Raw genomic sequence first — 22,514 nt, 5'->3', positions numbered from 1 at the left:
AGCTCGCTCACACTATTGACGCTTTATTTCGTTGATAAAGGGTTGAATTATAATTTCAATTCTTTTAACCATTAAATGAAGGGTTCATGTAGCATTGCATTTTATTAAATTGTCCAAGTTTCACTCGTAAACATCTATTTTTTTTTTAGAAGAAAAAAAGCTTTTTTCGACTTATTATTCGTATTTTAGAATTTCGTATTTTTGCAATGAACTTTTTTAAATCTTAACAAAGTTTTTTGTCCAATATTGCGCTTTATATCTTGGGTTTTTAGTACCCCTACTTCTTTGAAAAGTGCCCCATTGACCTCCCAAAATTTGTGCTGACATCATCATGCAGCTGCTACTTCAATGTCCCAAAAGCAAGGAAGCGCCACTTTTTGTGATCACCAAACATTTTCCGCCAAGTAAGGCCTAAACTTTTACTGCTGAAATTTTTGAATTTCAATTATTAGCTTTAGTATTGAACAAAATATGTGACTAATATCATTTTCGTAGTCATTGATGGTATGTACTTCCAACCAGACATGTAAAAATATTTGAAATGACTTTAAACATGTCTTTAAGTGCTAATTAGCTTCTCTTGATAAATCAAGAATTTATTCTAAACACAATCAGCCAATACTAGTTTGTTAATAATATTATTTGTAAAAATTGTTTCAGAAACATCTTACGGAAATTTCAAGTAAATTGACGCCTTTGTTATGAAACTATGGTTCTCACTCTGGGAATGGCCCTCAATCCAAAAGTAGACATACTGTAGCTCTGAGCTACATTTGTTCTTTAAACTCATTTGGATGCGGTACAATTATGGAATAAAACATCTTAAGAGATATGACACTAGCTTTATTTGAATATTTTGGATGCTTTGCAAAAAACATTTGGAGTACAAAGTTCAAATTGAAATCTATTAAACTGTACTTTGGTATTGCTCTGTGTCCCTAAATAATGCCTGCCATTTATGCAAACTTCCTAATACGTAGAAATCTGAACTCTACTAAAAGATAACTCATTCATTTTTCACCAATGCGTGATACTTTTTGTCAAATGTGTGGATAAAAACAAAATAATCAATTGTCCATCCCAAATGTTCTAATATTTTAGCATTTATGTTCATGTACTATTATTGCCTATTCCTTACTTCTCTTTTATATTTTGTCAGCGTAAGTTTCTCATCAATTAGTAAAATGATTCTTGTTGATTTTCTATCTGTGCATGTTTTTGAGCCAGTTTTACACAATATTTCACTAGTTTGAAAGACAATTTGATTGTTTTTGTTTGACTTTTCGAATCTCGAACAAACAGACAAGTCAAAATAATTATCACGCTGAAGTACCTTAGCAGGGCAATTTTACAAACATTTTTTCCTGAAGTATTTTCGCTAGCCATACAAATGTTTTGAGTCTTGTCAACTCAATGATTTATGGTGCCTTTTGTTTAGGAAACTTTTAGGAATACACTTCTAAAGAGGATTTTTTTTAAAGAGTAATTTATTTGGCGGAAAAAAGTGGAGATTTTGAAGGAACGTGTTTTATTTCATCCAAAAGACTTAGACAAAATGAGTCAGAAAACAAGGTGAACCCTGAAGTGAGCGTCATGGAAACTAAAGTTCTTGAACATTCTAGCCAGAGTTGCTACTCAGTAAACTGGAAAGAAGAGCATCGAATTACCAATAATTCTGAATTCGGCAGCAAATGAGTTTTTTTGAAGAGGAGGTTTTTCCAAGGAAAGTAAATATTTTCCAAGAAACGGGGAGTATGCACTCGTCAGGGGAGAAAAAGAGGAGCCCGCATTGGGCTAAATTTTTGCCAAGTCAATGGAAATGCATAATAGGAAAGTCACTCATTTCCAAACCCACGATTACTTCATGTCTTATACAAGACCAATCTCATCGAAGTCATATGCCTAATGGCTTTTTGAAGTTTGGAAACTGGGAAAAGCATATTTATGAAGTCAAAAGAACATATATTCTAAATATTTTTTTTTTGTTGTTTAAGTACTACTGGTTAAGGCACTATGAATTGGGTTACACTGTAACACTTATTTTGCTCGTTTGAAATCGCTAAGGCCGCAAGCGGACAAAAGGAAGACACGGCAGATCCGCGGATTTAAGTCCTTTTTAGCCTCAAAAGAAACACGTTTTGTTATTAACATATTTTCAATGGGCATGTAACTTTAGTTTTAATAATCTGTAAACAAATCTGGATAAAGAGGCTTCATTGGACTTGACTAGTGACCTAGAACTCTTCAAAGAAAAATCAGAAAGCGACAAAGACGAATAAGATTTTCAAATCTCACATTTTCAAGAGCCGATCTGCTTTCATTTTGTTACTTTCTTATGGATCCAAATTGGAAAGAAAAAGGCTATCATATGTGAAATAGCAAGAATATCTTAAAACTGATAATGCGCTTTAAATAACATTCTTGGAATGGTTTCTATTTCCAGTACACGATGCTCGACAATGACTTACATAGTTGTTCCAAAGGCACAAAAAACGACTTCTTCGGAATTGTGTGCCACCAGTTTGACAATGAAAAGAAGACTTGGGTCTTGAAGGATTTCTCGAAGCAGAACAACACTGGTTTTTCCTTCTTGCCCATTCCAAATCAAGGTATCTTGATTTTTACCAAGTCCAAGTTCGTCTACTTCTACAATGGTTTGAAAATTGAGCAAGTATCGGAAGGATCTCCGTTCGCAAATTCATCGTTGCATACTTCATTCTGTCGCACTGTCATATCCAACGATGAAATCCTGGTCGGGTTGTCCAATGACGTCGGGCCGGTGCTCCGCTCAATAAACATAAAAACTAGGGTAAGTATTGATCTTTCCAGATATTTTAAGCTTGACAACGGCCAATCACATTTGTTCTGTTTTTGTAATTTGCTGGGATCTTCGTGAAGCAATTTTCCTTCCCAATTTAACTCCCTACCCCCATTTGCATAGCCGTGTGAAATGTTTGCACTTTACTTGATGGATTGGTCAGTGTCATCATCTTTCTGAGGTCTAGCAATTTCGGCTAAGTGAGGCACAAAGCGAGAATAATAGCTGGTCAGGCCCAAGAGCTCTTGAAGGCCTTTAACCTAGAGAGCTAGTGACAAGCCCTCTACTTGAATCGAATCAGGAACAGGAATGGAAAGTACAGAACCAAGACCCATGGGCTTTGCGCTCACACCAAATGGGGAAATTACATGGCCTAAACATTCCAGTTCCGAAACACCAAACGTACACTTTTGACTATTGATGGTCAAGCCATTTTCAGTGAGGCGTTCCGTACACTTTTGACTATTGATGGTCAAGCCATTTTCAGTGAGGCGTTCAGGGCCAGAGTTCACTATGGCAAGATGCCCACCCATGGTCGTACTGAAGCAAATAGTGTTGTCGATGTAAGCCAAAACATCATGTATACCACGAAGAATATTAGAGACAAATCGTTGGAATAGCTGGGCGGCGTTGCATAACCCAAAGGGCATTACTAAGAATTCCAAGAGACCCCAAGGTGTTGTAATGGCGGTAAATTTGATGGAATTTGGATGCATTGGAATCTGATGGAAGGCTTAACAAGATCCAATTTCGAAAAAACAGAGCACCCTGGGAGCAAAGTGAGAAAATCGTCCAAACGAGGCAGTGGATACGAATCCTTTAAAGTCCAAACGTTGAGCTTCCTGAAGTCGCCACCAGGACGGAAGGAACCGTCAGGTTTGGTTACCACGTGAAGGGCGCTGGAATACGGAGAATTTGACCAACGGGCACACCCAGAAGAGATGAGGAAATCCACAGATTCTCTCGGAGCATCTCTTTTTGCACCAAAGACACGACGAGGTTTGGCACATATCTTGTCAGGTCCGGCACCATCTTTCAAGGTGATCTCACCAAGAATATTGTGTTTTGATGCCGATTTAAAATGTGCCCTTGGTCTGAGTACATCGCTGTATCTTTCTAGAAGTAACTGAAAATTGTGAGGAACAAGCAAGTGACTCATAGACGGCTTCGAGAGGGGAAGCCTCGAAATGGTATAGGATGGGGACAACTTTCCCTTTACTGAGTGACCAGTGGCCATATTCACAAGTAGTCGACGTTTGCAGATCACCATAATGTCGTCCGTCTAATAGAAGTTTAAACGAGCAAATTTTCAGTAACATCAGCAACAAAAAGGTGTGGTCGAGTTTACCGGCTTTTAAGAGATAAACGGTTACCACTTTGCGCCCATACACCCTACATCGTGTTCCATTGGCTGGCTGAAGTATAGTTTTATTTGGGTTAGGACACAAGTGAACGTGCTCTTCAGTAGGTGGAACAAGAGACAAAGACGCTCCGGGGTTAGCCAACCAAACTATCTCAGACAAACCATCTTGGATTTTGATAGTATAAGCATTGGCACGGAAACCGGGGGGAAGTTCCATGTGAGACGCAGGGACCGTTAACGTTTTGGAAGCACTGGAAGCACTGATGGAAAAGAGACCAATTGGACTGCCAATAAAACATCTTCATTGGGAACCTCGCAGTTAGTGTCTTTTACAAGAGCAGCTCGAGACACTATAGAAGAGTTGTCCCTCGACCTCTTGAGGGCCAAGTGTCTTGCAGCAATGACTGCCAGGTAATGAAGGGGATTAGATTGGACAAGAGAGGTGATGGCCGGCCAACTATAGGGGGAAGTTTTTGAATGAACAACGCCCGAAAAGCTAAAGAAGTTTCAATGGCAGCAACCCCATTGGGCTACACCTTCTGCAAAGCATTCAGAGCATCCGGGGAAGAACGATCACCCAGGCCGTATGCAATGCACTCCTCCATCCAAAAGCTCCATCTAACTTTTCCTAGTAAATTGAGCACGTGGTTTTTGAAAGAGGCATAGGGCTGGCCATCAGAATCCTCGGCTGATTGATCACAAATGGCCAAGATGTTACTGAAACGATCTAATTCCTCGACTTCCGGGACAGCCACCATGTGATGGTAGTTGGTATTTTCTCTAGAGATGTTGGCCAGGCGAAAATGACTTTCAGCAGACCGAGACCAGCTTTCCGGGTAACGTTTGTTATATTTAGGTGCTTTGACAGACACAGCCATGATTGAGGCAAGCAAATCCTCAAGAAGATCTCATGGCCTCGGTTTCCGCCTTGGCCTTGGGGGAGTTACTATCTCAAGCGGAAAGGACCTTTAACTTGAGGGGCACGATGGTTAATGGGCAAGGCACCTCAAAACCATTAACCAAATCAGAACAAAGGTCTGGGGTCACGAACGTAGTGAGTTGAGCGTGTTGGAACAACTAACGTGTTTGCATTTACCGTGTCAGGGTAGCCACAAACCAAAGGGGTCGAGGACAGGTCGTCAAAGCAAGACCAGATGTGATGACGGGATGGAACATTCAATGAGCGCGTTTGGAGATTTGCAAAATTTGGCATTCGCAGGAAAGGACATTTCTCTACAAGGTGGTGAATGACGTGGAGAAAAGCAGATCAATGAGGGACATTTTTAGTTTTGGGAAATGCTAAAGAAGCCTTCAATTGGTGTATGATTACCGGATGGTGGCTGTTGACTAGATATTTATTGATCGCTTGTGAAGGTATTTATAATAAAGGAAAATGTCCATAGCGAGTATGATGGTGGGAGCATGAGAAGTGGTAAATGTAAGTTGATATCGGACCAAGACGAGCAAACGCAATCGCATCAGATGCAATTAACGACATGCCATCAATTCCACCGGTCCTCTCCAATCATCCAGGCATTGACGTCTCCCCTAGCGCCTCAGACACCCCACAGTCGACCTGGCCCAGTCACCGCTGTATCCACGGACCTTCCGCTACAACAACCGGCCTTCCACACGCATCACGCTCTTGCTACGACCACGGCCATCCTGCTGCACCATCCCCACCCGTTGCACCATCCCCACCCGCTGCAACCACGGCCATTCCGCACGCATCACGTCTCTTCTGGGCTCAAGTTCCGCATTGCCGTCCTCAGTCGTCTGGAAGAAGGTTCTTCCACCTGGAGGCGACTACTACCGGCTGTGCTATATATGATTACCAAATGGTGGCTGTAGACTAGATATTCATTGATCGCTTGTGAAGGTATTAAAAATAAGGGAAAAATGTCTATGGCAAGTATGATGGTGGAAGCATGAGTAGTGGTAAATGTAAATTGATATCGGTGACTAGAATTTAGCATTGGGAAGAATAGCACAATAAAATATCACATTAACCATAAATTGATATCGGTGACTAGAATAGAACATTGGGAAGAATAGCACAACTAAATATCACATTAACCACGAGGGGTCAAAGGGACAATGTGACCAAGGTGAAAACCCTCTCCCCAGGTGTCGTGGGTTCAAACCCTGTAGCCAGAAGTAACCGTTTTAAGGAAGGAGACGTGGGGTAGTGAGCGCAATTTCTTAGCATGAGAGAGGTGCCCGGTTCAAATCTCCTCCCCGGCCATTCTCAAAGGAAACTTTTAGACGCTAACCCCACTCACAGACGGAGAACCAAAAACTGATACCGCACTTGAAAGTGCTTAACGGAATTTGGAAGTGGACGATGTGATGGCCGGCTTTGCTGGCAGGGCGAGGGGTTCACCCCTCCGACCCTAGTACCCAAAACCAAAAAGACGAGATTCCATGCCCACTATCCGAAATTGCTCATTTCAATTTTTTTGACGCTCCTAGATTGCTAAGAAAACGAAACTTGTTGGTATGTGCTGTAATAAAGTATGTCATTAAACGACCCCTAACTTAAAAAAATCAATGATCTTAACTGTAAAAAGTGACAATATAAAGGCTACCAAGCATCAGCCTTAAAAAGCGCAAATTACTAATGAGACACTACATATCTGTCATATCTACAAATGTGTAAGAAACGTTATTCAGTATGACAAACTAATGTGACTTAAGCAAGTGCTAAAATTGTTATCCAAAAAATATCAAAACTATTAGTACTACAAGCAACGCATTTGCTTCGGAATGATTTAAAGCCAAAGGCTGAGGCATTCGGTGGAATTGCTCCGTTTTTCCATGTCACATTCAGGAATTGCTTGCATAGAAATCAACTACCAAACTTAACAATAACTTGAAGGACACGCACGCTACTAATGAACCATGTTTTTGTCGTTACCATAGACTTTTGACAATATCAAGCTCCCAAATGTGAAGATAAGGCGTTTCGTTTGTGGGGCTTTTGGACCAGAAGGACAACGCAAGGTTGCCATATTTGGTGGCAAAAACATGGAGATTGGAGGAGCCTTCGATCGGACCCTGATATTGGATTGGAATTCAAAAGCATTTGAAGCCGATGGCCCGAGTCTGCAGGATGTTGTTACTGACGGAGAAACCATTGTCTACAAAGATACATTTCTCTATTTTTACCCTGATATGGTGGATACCGAAATTTATAAGTTTGACATCAATGGAGTTGAGACACAAATACCATTTATTGGAAAAATTCCATCTCCATGCTTGAACTTAGCACTAATTCAAGGTGATGTACCCGGATGTAAAACACCTCAAGAGATAACAATTGCGCTCTAGCAGATGCAATGACAATAAATTGTGCGTACACTTGGAGAATGTTGAACTTCTAAATGTTCTATTGTCGGAGAGGAGTTAACTACGCCATAGAGGTTCCAAGCACTGACTGCATTTATTATCAGGAAAAAGTAAAATTCGTTAACTTGGTCATGAGCATAGTCACTCTAATAAAATCATCGGATGCCACGGAAATACAGGCGAGGATCGAACCGAACCTATTGAGAAGCGATATGCAACAACCTCCCTTATGTTTCTGGCTTCTCCAAGAAACGGGTCCACCAGACAGCATGAAAACATAGCCAGACGTTGAACGACGATCATCAAGGTTCCCAGCCCAATCTGAATCAGAAAACCCAACTAGACGGCAAGTCTTGATGGAATTGTACTCCCCAAGTCCATGTTCCTTGAATGTATCTCAGTGTTTGCTTCATTGCAACCCAATGCTCACTAGTTGGATTGGAACTGAACTTTGCAATCACGCCCGCACTGAATGCCAGATCAGGTCGCGTTCTCACTGAGAGATGCTAGAGTCCTCCCAAAATTGACTTGAATTCAGCAATGTTGACTGGTTCTTCACCGGGAAGAGCCTTGGTCAGTTTGGCATTCGTCTCCATTGGCGTGTCCACGGGTTTGGATTCACCCATCTGGGATCTCTTCAGCAACTGAAAACCATACACTGGTTGCCCAATCCATATCTCGCCTGCATCCAAATCTTGTATAACCTTGATTCCAAGTAAATATTGTTTATTGTTTGAGACGACTCTAGCACTCCCTGGGGTGCATAAAGAGTATTGTCAAAAATGAAATATTTATATTTATATAAATGATCATGAGTAGGTAGAAAAATGGAGAAAAAAGACGACAGTAATGAACGAGTACAATAGAAATTGAGAATCACGGTTCTATGGACTCGGCAACTAGCAACATTGATGAACGAGGTAAGGCGACAAGTTGTAGGTACTGAGCTCATTTCGAAAGTCCCCAACACTAACACAGTGCCGGATTTCCAGGGGGAGTTCGTTCCATACTCTCAAGACTCGCACACTAAAACACCACCAGCGAATTGTGTTCCTTATGACGGGGAGATCTATTCGAGGAACGCTTCTCATGAACCTGGAACGGGGCTTGGGCTGTGTTCGCAGCAATGCAAGGACGGGAGACATTTCTTCGTCCATTGTCACTAGGCCCAAACGAATCTTAAAGAGAGTGAGAAGGTCACACTTAAGCCTACGCACTTGTAAAGGTTCCAAATTCAGTACGTTCAAACGCTCAATTGGCGCGAGGTTCCGCTCTTTTGGAAAGCAGAGTCTGGTGAAGGTTCTCTGTACTCGCTCCACTGCTACTATGTCCTTCTTAAGGAATGGAGACCACACCTGAGTACAATGCTCAAGCAAAGGGCGCACATAGGTTGTGAATAGTTTCATCAAGGTTTTTGCACTTCGCGATTCAAAATGACGTCTCAGGATGCCGCACATACGGGTTGCTTTTAGAGCCACGGAGGACGAGTGCGCGCTAAACTTCAGGGTGGGATCGAAGATCACTCCAAGATCGCGCTGTGTCTGGACCAACGGAATCACTTTAGAATTTAACGTGTAAATGGCTGGAACACGTTCCTTCCCAAATACCATCACCGAACTCTTTGCCACGTTGAACTCCATCTTATTTCGCTCCGCCCATTCCAATACACAATTCAAGTCTCCCTGGAGACAAGAGTGATCCTCAAACGAGTTTACCCTCCGAAAGAGCTTTGCATCATCGGCGAACTTTAAGATTTTTGACGAGAGATCTCGCCCCAAATCTTCCACAAATAAAAGAAAGAGAACTGGCCCCAAAACACTTCCTTGAGGAACACCCGAAGTTACATCTCTCCAAGATGAAAATTCTCCATTTAAAACGACTCTTTGTTGTCGATGCCTCAACCACTGTCGGATCCATGAAATGACGGAGGCCGGAATGTTCACAAGCTCGAGTTTTCTTATCAATATGGCATGGTCAACCCTGTCAAATGCCTTTGCAAGGTCCAAGTAAATAGCGTTGACTGACTCTCCATCCTCTAATGCACCAGTTAGGAACTCTTTGAATTGGATTAGATTGGTCGAGCACGACTTTCCCTTTCTGAAACCGTGTTGATCATCCGAAATGATTGTATTTTCTTCAACATGTAGCATTATGCGGTCCTTCATAATGCCTTCTAAAATTTTGCATGGAACACTGGTCAGCGAGATTGGGCGATAATTTCCTGCAATTTTTTTATCTACACCCTTGTGCAGCGGACAAATATCAGCTCTCCTCCACATCTGGGGAACCACTCCCTGATGCAAGGATTGGTTGAATACCATAGCGAGGGGGATAGCAACACTTTTTCCAAGTCTTTTCAGAACCACACTCACACCATATGATAGTGTTCCGAGATCTTTCTGTCGGAAACGTTCCGACAGACACCTTTTGATGCTGCCAATTTCTAAGTCGTTCTTTGCCGCAATCACCAGACCGTCCACTTACACAACCAGGTAGACCAATTCCTTATCAAGATGACGGTAGAGAAATGGGTCTTCATTGGTCTGTTCAAAACCAATGGTCTTGAGAACGGAATCCAGCATCACATTCCAACATCTTGAAATGGCGGTTGCTTCAGCCCGTAGAGGCTTTTCTTGAGCTTACAGACCAACTCAACGCCATTACGCCGAGCTTCAAAACCCTCAGGTTGTTGCACATAAATTTCCTCCTGAAGCTAACCATTCAGAAAAACCGAGCCAATGTCCATTTGATGAAATTTCAACCCCTTTGTAGCGGAGATGGCAAGCCAAACCCGAATCGTCTCAAACCTTGCCACTGGACAAAAAGTCTCCTCATAATCGAGTCCCGGACTTTGACTAAAACCTTTTGCAACCAGCCTCGCTTTATATCTTTCGGGGTTTCCGGCCTCGTCTTCTTTCACTTTGAAAACCCAAATTGTCCCAACAATCTTCTTATTTTCTGATTTTTCCACCAAAACCCACACATCGTACTGCTTCAATGACTGAAGCTCCAGTAGTATTGCCTCCCGCCATTTATCAGCATCATCACGTTCAAAAGCTTCCTTGACTGATGTTGGATCTTGAACCATTGCCGAGCAAATCCATTCTCCAATGCGATCTGGAGGTGTCCGGACTCTTCTGGGACGTGTATCTTCACGGTCAGGGCAAAATTGTTTTTCAGCCTCCTCCATCGGAATGTGCGAATCCTGTTCATCATGCGTCTCACCTGGAGGTTGATACTCGTCCAGTACCAGTCCAGTCCAGTACCATCTCTTTGGTTACTAAACCATAGGCAATACAGCCTACCCGCCTCAGATGCTGAAGATTTGGTATAGACCAGTCCAAACCTCATAGGGAGTTTTTACAGGCACTGCTCTCTTCAGGTATCTATTTCGAAGGTAAGCAGCGCTGGTTACCACTTCGGCCCAAAAACGATGGGATAAATTTCCGTCAGAAAGCATGGAACTCGTTGCCTCCACTAAAGTTCGATTCAGCCTTTCATACACTCCATTTTGTTCAGGGTTCCGCGGGACAGTCAGTTCGTGTCTGATGCCTTGAGATGTCAGAAAATGCTTGAACTGATTGTATACATATTCTCCTCCATTGTCATTCCGGATCAACTTCACAACACACCCAGACGCCTTCTCGACCATGACTTTCCGGTTCTTGAAAACTTCTATTACTTCGTCCTTTCCTCCCAGGACATAAACCCAACCGCACCGGGTCAAATCATTGATGAAAGTGACGAAATAACTTCCACCACTCAGTGAAGGTACGTCCATTTTTCCGCGCACATCACTATGAACGAGCTCCAATTTTTCACAAGCTCTTCTTTCAGATTCTTTAGGGAACGCCAACCGGTGCAATTTTCCGCTTATGCATGGCTCGCATATTAGGTCTGGTTGACTTCCCTCCAAGCCCACACCATTCACCATCGCGCCTTTAATGAGAGTTCGGATTCCTGATGAACTCAAATGGCCCAGTCTTTTGTGCCATTTCGGATAATCTGCCACCTCCAAATCCTCACCCGAAACCATCGCTGCAATCTGCCAAAGATCTTGATTTAGGTGGTATAAACTTCCAAAGCGTCTGGCAACAACCATTAACTGCCCATTTCGATTGGAAAGGCGACATTCAGTTCCAAAACCCGGTTGATACCCCTCGCTCTGAAGCCTTTGATATGCTTATTAGATTGAAAGCCAAAAGGCAAAACCAATTTCAGTTCCTTTTTCGGGAAAAGCATGATATTATATATGAGATTAAAGCTAGGCCCATAACGTTTAGTAGCTTCTTATTGAATGAAACTTTTTTCACTATTGATTTCAGTATTGTCCGCAAATAAGTGCCCGTCAAACCCTTATATTTGCAAAACGCATCGTCCAAAAACTAAACTATAGAGCGTTTTAAGGCAAATAATAAAACACTTAGGTATTTAGAAGTCAGGCTCAAAGAATATTTTATTTTCACTAAGGCATTTGAGTTAAGATTTATGGGGGCAATTTTAGAGCTGGAACTGATGAAAACAGGACCATTTGGTTTTCATATCACTCGGTATGACTTTAGTACGTCACATTATGATTTAAATCTAAGTAGTAGCTAAGCGTATTGGTCCTTTTCATCAATAATGTTTTGCAAGGTTATAGTGTTTAAAATACCACGCATGTAAGTTCTTAATCTGAGCAAGACTCCACTGATCAAAGGATTTGATAAAGGACTATTGCGGGGAAATAATCCTGATTTTGACAGAGTAATTTCATTCAACTTAACCACTTTTTCCTCCTAGACGGCTTGCACTCGTAAAGCTACAAGAAAACTTTTTTGGCAATGTAACTTCCCATCCTTCATCCATTTAGAGGAGAAATGCCTTTCAGTTCTTGAAATGAGATATTCAAACTTGATAGACCGTTCATATGAAGCATGAGATCCTTTCTAATCTATATTCCAAGTAAACGTAAATTAATCTCGGTTTTACTCATGTCATAAGCAGAAAGAAATCCCCAATAGCTTCTATCAAAATATCCTTGAGTAGAATAATGGATCAAAAGCTTGAACGACCCCCTTAATTTTCTCCTCATACTTTATCTCCACATTTCAAGCCTTTATTCATGCGCGAGCTTCATATCTCTATTTTAATACTCCAATCTCTTATCTTATCTTATCTTATCAAATTAGTTTGTATTTTAGCACTCGAGGAGCTTACAACAACACCCTCTTTCTGTCTCAAAAAACTGGAGACAGACAATAACCAAAGCACAATAATCATCCATGTCTTGATCGAAGACTATTATCCACCCCCCAAACTACAGAATCCACAAGCGACCAAGGTATCATCCGTCTCTTTCTTCCACATGGTACGGTGGTGCCTTGATAAGGGGTCTCCTTGGTTTGTGATCCAGGTACAAAACTCGACAAGTGAGTGCCGTTGCACTCCAAGCCAAATGTGTTTGTGCTTGAGGCTTGAATGAGTGAGTGACTGACTGTGTGTGTGTAAGGAGAGCACATCTGACAAAGCCAAAGTGCAAGACGGGCCAGTAGAGGACCCCGATGCCCGTTGAGACAGGCCAGGCACAGGAACCACTCTACGCCCAAACCTGTTGTTTTGATTCTTTCATTCTGCCAAGATTGGGTTCTCACGATTTAGTTTGAGAAATCAAGTGTCATCCGGGGTCAGGACCAGCCAAATTTGGCTGGAATTTCAGTGTGCTGGATGGCATTGTCCAAGTGTTCGTGATATTCTGTGCCACAATGAAGCCGGGCTTCAAGCCACGGGTCTTTTGTTTGCACAATGTGTGTCTTATTATTGGTGTGGTGATATCGTGGACATGGGCTCAAACTATAGAGAGACCGGATCGGGTTGCCTCTGATGATGAAAATAGCTATGAAGCTCCTGTTTTAAGAGGTGGTCTTGGGGTGGTTAGTGACAATGAGCCTCCGGCACAGAGACGATATCCGGATCGGGCATATTCAAATCCCAATCGGAATAGCGATACTTCTCCAAAGAGAAACTACAATGATCCAGGATCAGCATTCCGTGAGACTTTCACTTATGAGCCATTTCCGCCCAAAGATCAAAAAGGTTATCCAATAAATAACCAGAGTAGCGGTTACCACTACGACAAGCGCATTACACAATCACCCATCCGCAATCCAACTTTGAGGCCTACTCAAAAATTGGTAGCCCAAACCACCGCGAGGGACCCATTTGACGATCCCAATCGATATCGCATTCCCCAACAACAGGAAACCCGAGAAGGAGTCAGATTTGTTAATGGACAACCTTACAGGTAAAAATAGTTACACAGTTCGGTAGTTTCTATTTCCCAGACAATATTCATCATTTTTTATGGCCTCCCGTACTGTATTTCAATTCAGGGAGCCAGCCAATATCCAAGATCGATATGGGAATCGCTATGATCCACGTTTCCACAGCATCCCCGGGACCTACGATCCTGAAAATGATCCTCGTTTCTCAGACCCTCGTTATCAAGACCCTCGGAATGTTCCCAAGTACAACAACAACAGACAGAGCATCCCCAAAGATCGATATGACTCTAAGTATCGATATTACGAGCGTTTCCCTGATCGGCAAACGGATCGATTGCGTGATCCCAACTATGATCCTCGTTATGATCCCGATGACTTACCCGTGCCCGGTGTGCTGGGAGGGTGGCTCCCGGAACTTCAGGGCGAGTGTCGACCAGGGTGTGAGAATCTCCCTCGAGATGTGACCATCAGCACGAACTACGGCAGAGTGAATGGGTTCTACGTTTACCTGTACGACGGACCCAGGGTGCCTGAATTTGAACGACCCGGAGTGGCCAATGTGGATAAAGTCAAATCCACAGTCACTGTCTTTTTGGGGATTCCTTACGCCCAGCCGCCAACTGGGGAAGCACGGCTTATGGTAAGAAATTGGACGATGTAGAAAGTGTGGCTAACGAGAATGATTAAAAGTGTAGCCACTAATCGTCATTGTTTTTTTTGATTGAAATTCTGTAGATTGCTTGGATTATTTCCGACAAATGTGTTGGTAACCAGGGTCACTGTAGCCTTCTACTGACGTGTTTTTCCACTCTGCACGAGCATCTTAACGTTTACATCGTTCCGTTATTCGAATTCCCGAGTGAAGGGTTTTCAATTATCATCCGTGAGATCGAATCCTCAAATGCATTATAAATTGTATGGCTAGACATGATAACACTTTTCAATTAAGGTCGAATTGAAGCACTCACTGTCTTTCAACAAGAAAAACACCAGGGAGAAACTGCTTTTAGGATGAAAAGAAGATGAATCTAAATTTGGACAAAGTACTTTGTTTAGCAAACTGTTGTCTTCTCGAGACGATGAAAGTCAGTAAAAGACAAACCTTAAGTATCTACGCCTCCCTAGGAACCCTTAAACGTATCTAAACTGATATTATTCCTAATGGCTATCAAATGAAAATGGAATCGTACTTCACCTGGAAGTCCGCCTCAATGTTCGTCTAATGAAAAATGATAGCGTAGTGTATTTCTCTCAAGCCTAAAAATACCTGGCACGCAAGCTTAATTCAATTTTACAGAGACCAAGGGAAGTAGCTAATTGATTTATGTCCTTTCTATTTTAGCCTCCCCGAGCTCATCGAGGTTGGCAGAGTTACGACGCCGTGGATTGGGCCCCGGTTTGCCCACAACCAATTCGCTTTGTCGGAGCAACCAAAAATGCCCCCTTAATGGACGAAGATTGTTTGTATCTCAATATCTTCTCTCCGACAGTAAGGCTTCCAGGTCGCAGCCGATGCAAGTAATAGTATTTTAGTTAATGTCATTGAAATTGAACTTTTAGGTTAAATCTGGGCAATCGCAATTGTTCCCCGTTATGTTCTACATTCATGGAGGCGAGTTTTCGCATGGATCAGGGAACGAATTTCCTGGCCAACAATTGGCGGCTTGGGGAAGAGTGGTTGTGGTCACAATCAATTATCGTTTAGGGGCCTTGGGATTTCTTTCCACCGGAGATCAGCATGCCCCTGGCAATTATGGTCTTTTGGACCAAGCCATGGCTTTGAAATGGGTGTCTGACAATATCAACAGTTTCCAAGGAGACAGAGAAAGAATCACAGTGTAAGTGCTTTGTACTTTATATCAATGGGAAAAAAATCATGGAATATGTTTCTGATGCCAGTACTACTTGGTTTTGTTTTACAACATCAATGGGGGTGCAAAATTGAAGTGCATCATTTATGTAGCCTGTACTTTTGCACGACTACTTTACAGATTTGGCCCGGGTGCTGGTGCTGCGAGTGCCGGTCTCCTGGCAGTGATGCCAAGAACACGAGATATGGTCAGACGTGTCATAGCGATAAGTGGAAGTCCAGTTGCCGAATGGGCGGCAATCAACGACAAGTTTCGAGCCATGAACACGAGTTTAGTGTTTGGGGAACGAGTTGGATGTACCATTGACAATTCGTGGAAATTGGTAGATTGTGTTCGAAGAGGTCGCTCCGCCGCAGAATTGACAAATATCGAGTTCAAACCTGAAATTGGTACATGGCCTTGGGCGCCAGTCGTGCAGGTATGAATCCATCATCATTTCAATTCAGATCGCTCTGTAGTAACGGTCTAGCTTGCATAGCAAAAGACCAATTTGTTAACAGATGAGCAATAGATGAAACAAATGGAAATTTATGCAAGTTCCAGGGGGAACGAAATTGAATTCGAAATGAGCGAGCTTTGTCCTGCATTAAACTTTTTGGGGAGGAAAATGTGGCAAAACGTTTGTACCAGATTAGTTATCCAATATTCCGCATTCTCATAATGAAAGGTCACATTTCATAGCAATAGTATTATGCATTAAATTGCGCAGAAGCAAATTTACTCATAGATTATATTTGTTATTTGAAGCATCTAAAACGGGAAGAGAAGTTGGAGAAAGAGGCAGAGTATCCTATTCTTCAGTAAATGTACTGTCTTTTTTCGAGACTCAAATGCCAGACGATTGGAAAAGGTGATCGAATCCAATCATTGACATTGACAAGTCCTCTCTTCAAATACGACAGACAGTCTAGATTATCTCGTTTCATTCCATAGGTGAACATTTCAATGCCTGAAGACGAATGGAACGAGGAATGGGTGTCTGACGACTTCATGGCCTTGCCGGATCTGGTTACAGAGCTCTATCAACAGGAAAAATATAATCCAAGACTCCAATATCTCACTGGGGTCTCGAGGGATGACGCATCGTACCTACTCTGTAAGTTGTATTTCTTTCTATTTCATCCCACATGCGAATGACATTTGAGACATGGCCCCCATACTATATATTTCCAGATAACAACAAGTCCTTAGCTCCCAACTATGATGTGGGTTGGGATTTCTTTGACGTGATGGTCCGAGATCACATCAACCAATATAATTACACCTTGAACCCAGAGGGAATCTTTAATGCCATCAAATACATGTACACCTATTATCCTGATCCAAACAACCGCAGTCACATTCGTGAAGAATTCATCAACGTAAGGCATCAATTGTGATTTGACCTTATGAGAGTTACCATCCCATCAGGATTTTTTCCCTCCAGTTTTGGTCAGATTATTACTTCCGAGCCCCTCAAGACGCAATTGTCAAGACTTTGGTCGATAATCGAGTGGATACTTTTATGTATGTACAAAATACCACGGTGGAAGCCCTTCGATTACCTTGGTGGAGACAAATAACGCATAATTTGGAGCATTTCTTTTTGACCGGAGCGCCTTTCATGGATCCAGTTTTCTTCCCCGAAGGCCAGCAGGTAAAAACAATTGGGATTGTCTCAAATGATCAACAATAGTGGCTTTAATTTCAAATGTTTATTCATTTCTCAGGTGAGCCGCAATCTGTGGACTGAAGGTGATCGCAACATGAGTGAATTTTTCATCTATGCCTTTTCCAACTTTTCTTGGTATGGGTGAGTATCTTTTTTCTGTTTGAAACTAGATAATTTCTTTATGGCAAAAAATCCTCCAAAAGTTGATTGTAAGTTTAAGAAGCAACAATTGACCATTTGACAAGTCTAGGAAATCAATAACCTACCTTTGTCAAAAATGGTCATCCAAAGCAAAATTAAGTTCTAGCAGTTCACTCATTTATTTACTATTAAATCCTGATACTAAAATGTGTTCCGGTTGGCTTTTAAATCATATTTCAAAGTCCAAGAGATTTACATACGAATTCTTATCAACATAAAAAGGATCTACCGCTTTTCAAAATATCCTTGGTAATTCGGCACAATATCTTATAAGTATTATGTATAAATACTAACATAAATGGCCTCCATATTCTTTAACACTTGGATATTTAAATATGTAAATCATCGTCTTTACATTGTTAGTCCACTTTTGGAGGGGGCTCCAAAACATGCACAAATGTCCTTTCTCACACACTTTCACTTTATGTCTTGAACAGAAAACCTACACCTACTCACATTTTGGGCGTGCACTGGGACAACACGAAGAAAGGTGAAATTCTGCACTTTCTGGCCGTCAACACGACAGAAAATTCCACCATGCTATGGAACTATCGACAACGGGAATGTGCTTTTTGGACAGAATATCTGCCAAGTGTCATTGGTTACATCACTCCAACATATCCTCCAACCACGGAGGTGAGTCTTTTTAAGGCACCAACATATGAGTCCGAGAGAACTATGAAAGGAAGTACGAAGACGGCTTTCCATTGATGATTGTCGATCTTTGGCTCGGTATACTATGGCGAATAAGTGAATATTATCGCTAGATCCACCGATTCCACATCGTATTTGGAACATGAATCATTCCTAAATAATATTCCTCCGTTTTGACAGTTTGGGACATTATGCTTTCTGTAGCAGCAAAAAAGTTTTCAAAAGCCACAGAAAGGTTATGAACCAATGAAAACGTACAGTAAATGTAAAATTATTAATGCAGATTTATGGAGAAAGAGCTCCTTGCCTTGTCCCTTTTTGTAGATGCGAACATTAATCTCTCTGAACGATAAAATGGACTTTGTCCAAATGATCACCTCACTTTTGAGAAAGTATCTAAGCAAAGGAGCAGGAGCCAGTTTCATGATGAGCAGCCATAATGGATTCATCGTTGATACAATCACGAGAAATGCCTTTCAGCCTCTTTACACTCGGTAATCATTTTTTCTGTCTGTTGCATTAACCTCTGTTTGCTTTTAGTTTTGGTGGGAGCCAGACTCACCACTCCAGAAGGCTTTTTGGTCCATATCTTCGCTTTGCTTGTTCCTAATCGTCTTGGTCGTTGTTTGCTTCCTTTTGTGGCGGAATGCTACCAGGTGAGTGAATGGAACATTTCCTCCTTCATCATTATCATCCTTCATCATTATCATCCTGTATTTCATGTATTATGACGATTAATGTCAATCGAATGGTCATGAACCAAACTAGTTATATGCCGTTGGTTTTGATCCGTCAAATGAGGGGATGGAAAACTTTGAATTTTTAAGTAGGATCATATTCCTCAAACACCCTGTAGTCAATGGTCATACTCATATCTGTAATGATGTCTTTCATACTTGGTTGTTGTACTTTGAGCTCAAGTACTATAGATGGCTAAAAATTCCAGCGTAGCCCTTTAGTTGTTCAACCCTAAGAATACAGTCAAGTACATCGAGGTTTGTAAAAACAAACGACCATTTCTGGCTGACTAAGTAATAATGCCTTGCAACTAGAAGTCTAAAAAAGTGGATATCGATCACTTCCAATGCTATCCAATCTTCATATTTGAAGGCAATCCCTTGAGGCTAGACTCAATTTTCATGTCCAATTTCAGGAAGCTGAAAGACCGATATTACGACGATGGAACAGCTTCGTTGAGGGGCTATCCACCAGATTTCAAAGGCAGTGGAATTGGTTTGGATACCGTGGGTAAGGGATCCCAAATTCCCCATTCCGAGACTATTCACACAGACGTTGGGTCCCTACATCATTACCCAGCCTCGAATGGGAGTGTATTGAATTCTCTTCCACCGCAAACACCCATCATTCCCATTCAACCGAGCTTCAGTAACGCCAATATGGCGGGGTCCAACGCAACGACAATGCGCATGAACTCCACAACGGTTCTTCAATCAGGCTACCCTCAAAATCAACCACTGCCACCCACACCAAAGATGTACCATCATCAGAGCTATCAGAACATGCCATCCAATAATGGCATGATGCTCAATACAAGCGATGACTCCCTGCCCTCGGCCATGAGCCTGCAGGTCCCAATGAGCAACCCGAATGGTCAAATGGGAGCAGGGATGCCACGGCATCATTCCCAACAACAGATGCCCTACATGGGACAAGCCTCGCCTGGTGTAACGAGGAAGTACCCCATAGAGGATCAACCCATGGGTATGCCTAGAGGGGGGGCCCATCTGGTGCCCGGACGCATGAACCAAAGTCAATCTCGGCCTTTGAGCCAGTCTAGTTTAAGAAAAGACATGTCGTCCACTGCCGTCTGACCTATTTGATGTTGACAGGAGATGCCAGTTGTGGGAACCTGCTTTTGATCTCAGGGTTGTTGCAGTAAAAAAAATACTCAGGGTTCCTGCACGGCGGGTACCACTCCTCCTAATTCTTTGGGCATGTTTCGCATCGAATACAATTGTTGGTGACAATACAAAGAGACTGTAACATTTTTCCACTATTTTCCAATTGCAACGAAATAAAGAGAATTGAACATTCACTTTTATTTGTTTCTGGCCTTGAGCATCAGCTTCACAAGCTTGCCTTTGAGACCCTCGCTAATTCCACCGTCAGGCAACACGTAGTGTCTCTCATCCTCTTGAGTCGGTTCCCACGCCTTGAGATTGTAGTTGCTCGTCCATAAAGTTCTTGGATCAAAAAGGAACAAGCGCAAACTTTTCCCTTGTCGCGCCAAAACCTTAAGCTCGGACGACTCACTTTTAGCCCAAAAGTTGGCATTGACAGCACCGTTATTCAACAACGAAACATTTTCATTAATTTGTTGGCAGTCAATGCTTTCAGTTTCCTTATCCGCTGAAGCAGTGAGGACAAAGCCCAGCAATATGGCCCAATGAGCTCGTTTCCCCTCTTTCACGCATGGGTGTTGATTAAAGTCGGAGTCGTAAGGAACCAAAAGGAGACTCTTTTCGTCCGCTATGAAGAAATTCATTAACTCGACAGGATTGTTCAGTATATCACTCGAGTCCACCATAGCTATCGTCTCTTCTTTGGCCTTTGCCAGAGTACAAAAATCATTAGCCAGGTCTGCTAAGGCTTGGGCAGAAAACATTTCTCCATGTTTGGTCACTCCCTTTGATCTTGCCTTATCGAGAATTGTTAAAGTGGAAATGATTCCTGAGGGATTCAAGGCTGTCATGGCCATGGTCAAGGCAACTAATCCACATCTGAAAGAGAACTGAAATAAATTTGGATCCTCAACAGACTTTGAAGTCAGGAAAAACCTAGAATGTTTAAGTGGCACGAACGAGGGACGCAAGGAGGGAAGGGAAGATAGTGGCCATGCAGTAAATTATATTTCTTAAATTAAGAAAATAATAATGCTTCTCTTTTGAATTTTCTATATTGTCTGGATAATTTAAATCTTATTAAGTGGAAACTTCAAAATATGAGCTTCTGTTGGAGACAAAAAGCTTAGGAACGTTGAAACGAAAATAAACTCGTTGAATAAGACGTGCTTTTGTAAAGGGACAGGCAATTTCAACTTTGAAGTCCTCTGCTCGTCTTTCTGGGCAACTTTCAACCGTGCATACAAATCTTTTGATGTCTTTTAAAATGGACTGTCATGTTCTTGAATTTCAACCACAGATCGGTATCATCTTCAAGGGCCAGGTGGATCTATACGCTAATAATGTGTTCTAAGGTCAAAAATAATTCTATTTGCTAAAAGTAATGAAATGATGCGTTGCAATTTTGAATGTACTGGGACTTTACAAAGATACCCGTAAATGGAGGATTGAACATGAACATGGCAATTGACAAGGCTAAACTACTTGAGAATACCAATACGTCGAACCGTCAACAATTTTGAGGGATGCTACCATAAGGTATAGAATCAGGATTCAGGAGCAAAAAAAAGTTTATTTAAAAGATTCCATGATACCACACATTAACTGAATCAATCTACAGTTTTTAAATCTTGTAATGAAAGCCTAGATGTTTAGCAGTAGATAAATATGAATGTTATGTACTTAGTTATTACTACCCCAGAAAGGTATACTACCCACCGCTTCTATTCCATAATTCAATCATTAAAACTCTTTGATAAAAATAAAACTGAAATGAGCTCCTCCGGTGTCTTCTCCTTTTTCTGAAAGTCTCCATGGATTACAATAAATTCCCTGTGGTCGTTGGATGTACTCCAAAATGACATTAACCATTCGTATTTTGTTGTCTGCTTTATGTTCTGTGGCGAGTAAGATAGGGCGGCCAGACAATAGCTCTTTCAAAGTGAATAAACTCTTGTGTAAGCTAATGGATAAAGCCATGGAAGTATTCTTTAGGGAGTCTAGGCATCATTGATTTCATTTAGATCCGGCAGTGGATTGCCAATGAGCTAATTATAACTACATGCACTTTTAGAGACCTATTGTGAACATAAACTTGATGGGCATGATCTCCCTTTCGAATGCAATTGTTTTTTTTGTGACAAGAATCGCGAGGACTTGGACTCCAGTGCAATCATTTTATGTTGCTCGGCAACTGTAACACGGGTTTATTTCTCCCGCTGTTGTTGGATCATATAAAAATAATGCAGTACATCAAGATATCTGAAAAGCTAATGAAAGACAACCACACAATGTACAACCTGTACATTGAGGCTTGATCATATTTTTTCGATAGTCGTTCTAACTTATTTCTAAGTTCCTCCCACCAAACAAAACTGACACTGTCAAAACCTCAAAGACTCTGAATACTCGAAATAATGTTGTTTTCTGGGAAAGTGGGAAAAGGAAAATCATTCCCACGTAATGTCAAAAAATGACAAAAC

General features: G+C 41.8%; 2 protein-coding genes across 3 annotated transcripts in view; one reads left to right on the top strand and one right to left on the bottom strand.

Moving 5' to 3' along the window:
* The first annotated feature begins 12,288 nt into the window (after window positions 1–12,288).
* Window positions 12,289–20,225, top strand: LOC131882962 (neuroligin-like protein glit-1). Of its 2 annotated transcripts, XM_059230255.1 has the most exons (13): window positions 12,289–12,852; window positions 12,925–13,812; window positions 13,901–14,432; window positions 15,135–15,281; window positions 15,353–15,630; window positions 15,784–16,081; window positions 16,597–16,759; window positions 16,837–17,024; window positions 17,090–17,299; window positions 17,373–17,455; window positions 17,953–18,151; window positions 18,710–18,825; window positions 19,323–20,225. In XM_059230255.1, the coding sequence occupies exons 2-13, from the start codon at window positions 13,274–13,276 to the stop codon at window positions 19,999–20,001; spliced, it is 3,432 nt and encodes a 1,143-aa protein (XP_059086238.1). In that variant the 5' UTR covers window positions 12,289–12,852; window positions 12,925–13,273; the 3' UTR covers window positions 20,002–20,225. The 2 variants fall into 2 exon arrangements, with proteins under 2 accessions (XP_059086238.1, XP_059086237.1); XM_059230254.1 differs by having other exon boundaries at window positions 12,289–13,812.
* LOC131882963 (actin maturation protease-like) overlaps window positions 20,166–22,514 on the bottom strand; it is a 9,656-nt gene continuing 7,307 nt past the window's right edge. Inside the window, exon 3 of the mRNA XM_059230256.1 lies at window positions 20,166–20,910. Coding sequence (XP_059086239.1) covers window positions 20,229–20,910 — 682 coding nt within the window. The 3' untranslated portion in view covers window positions 20,166–20,228. The remainder of the gene's footprint in view (window positions 20,911–22,514) is intronic.

This window comes from Tigriopus californicus, chromosome 7, assembly GCF_007210705.1.
Source record: "Tigriopus californicus strain San Diego chromosome 7, Tcal_SD_v2.1, whole genome shotgun sequence".
Lineage (NCBI taxonomy): Eukaryota > Metazoa > Arthropoda > Copepoda > Harpacticoida > Harpacticidae > Tigriopus > Tigriopus californicus.
The sequence above is the reverse complement of the archived record's forward strand: the minus strand, read 5'-3'. Positions and strand labels throughout refer to the sequence as shown.

Bases quoted from the DNA above. Each gene is read 5' to 3' on its own strand.
- LOC131882962 (XM_059230255.1), top strand. From the start codon at position 13,274: ATGAAGCCGGGCTTCAAGCCACGGGTCTTTTGTTTGCACAATGTGTGT. The intron at 15,631-15,783 runs GTAAGTGCTTTG...ACTACTTTACAG, and splicing joins GACAGAGAAAGAATCACAGT to ATTTGGCCCGGGTGCTGGTG. The intron at 17,456-17,952 runs GTGAGTATCTTT...TGTCTTGAACAG, and splicing joins TCCAACTTTTCTTGGTATGG to AAAACCTACACCTACTCACA.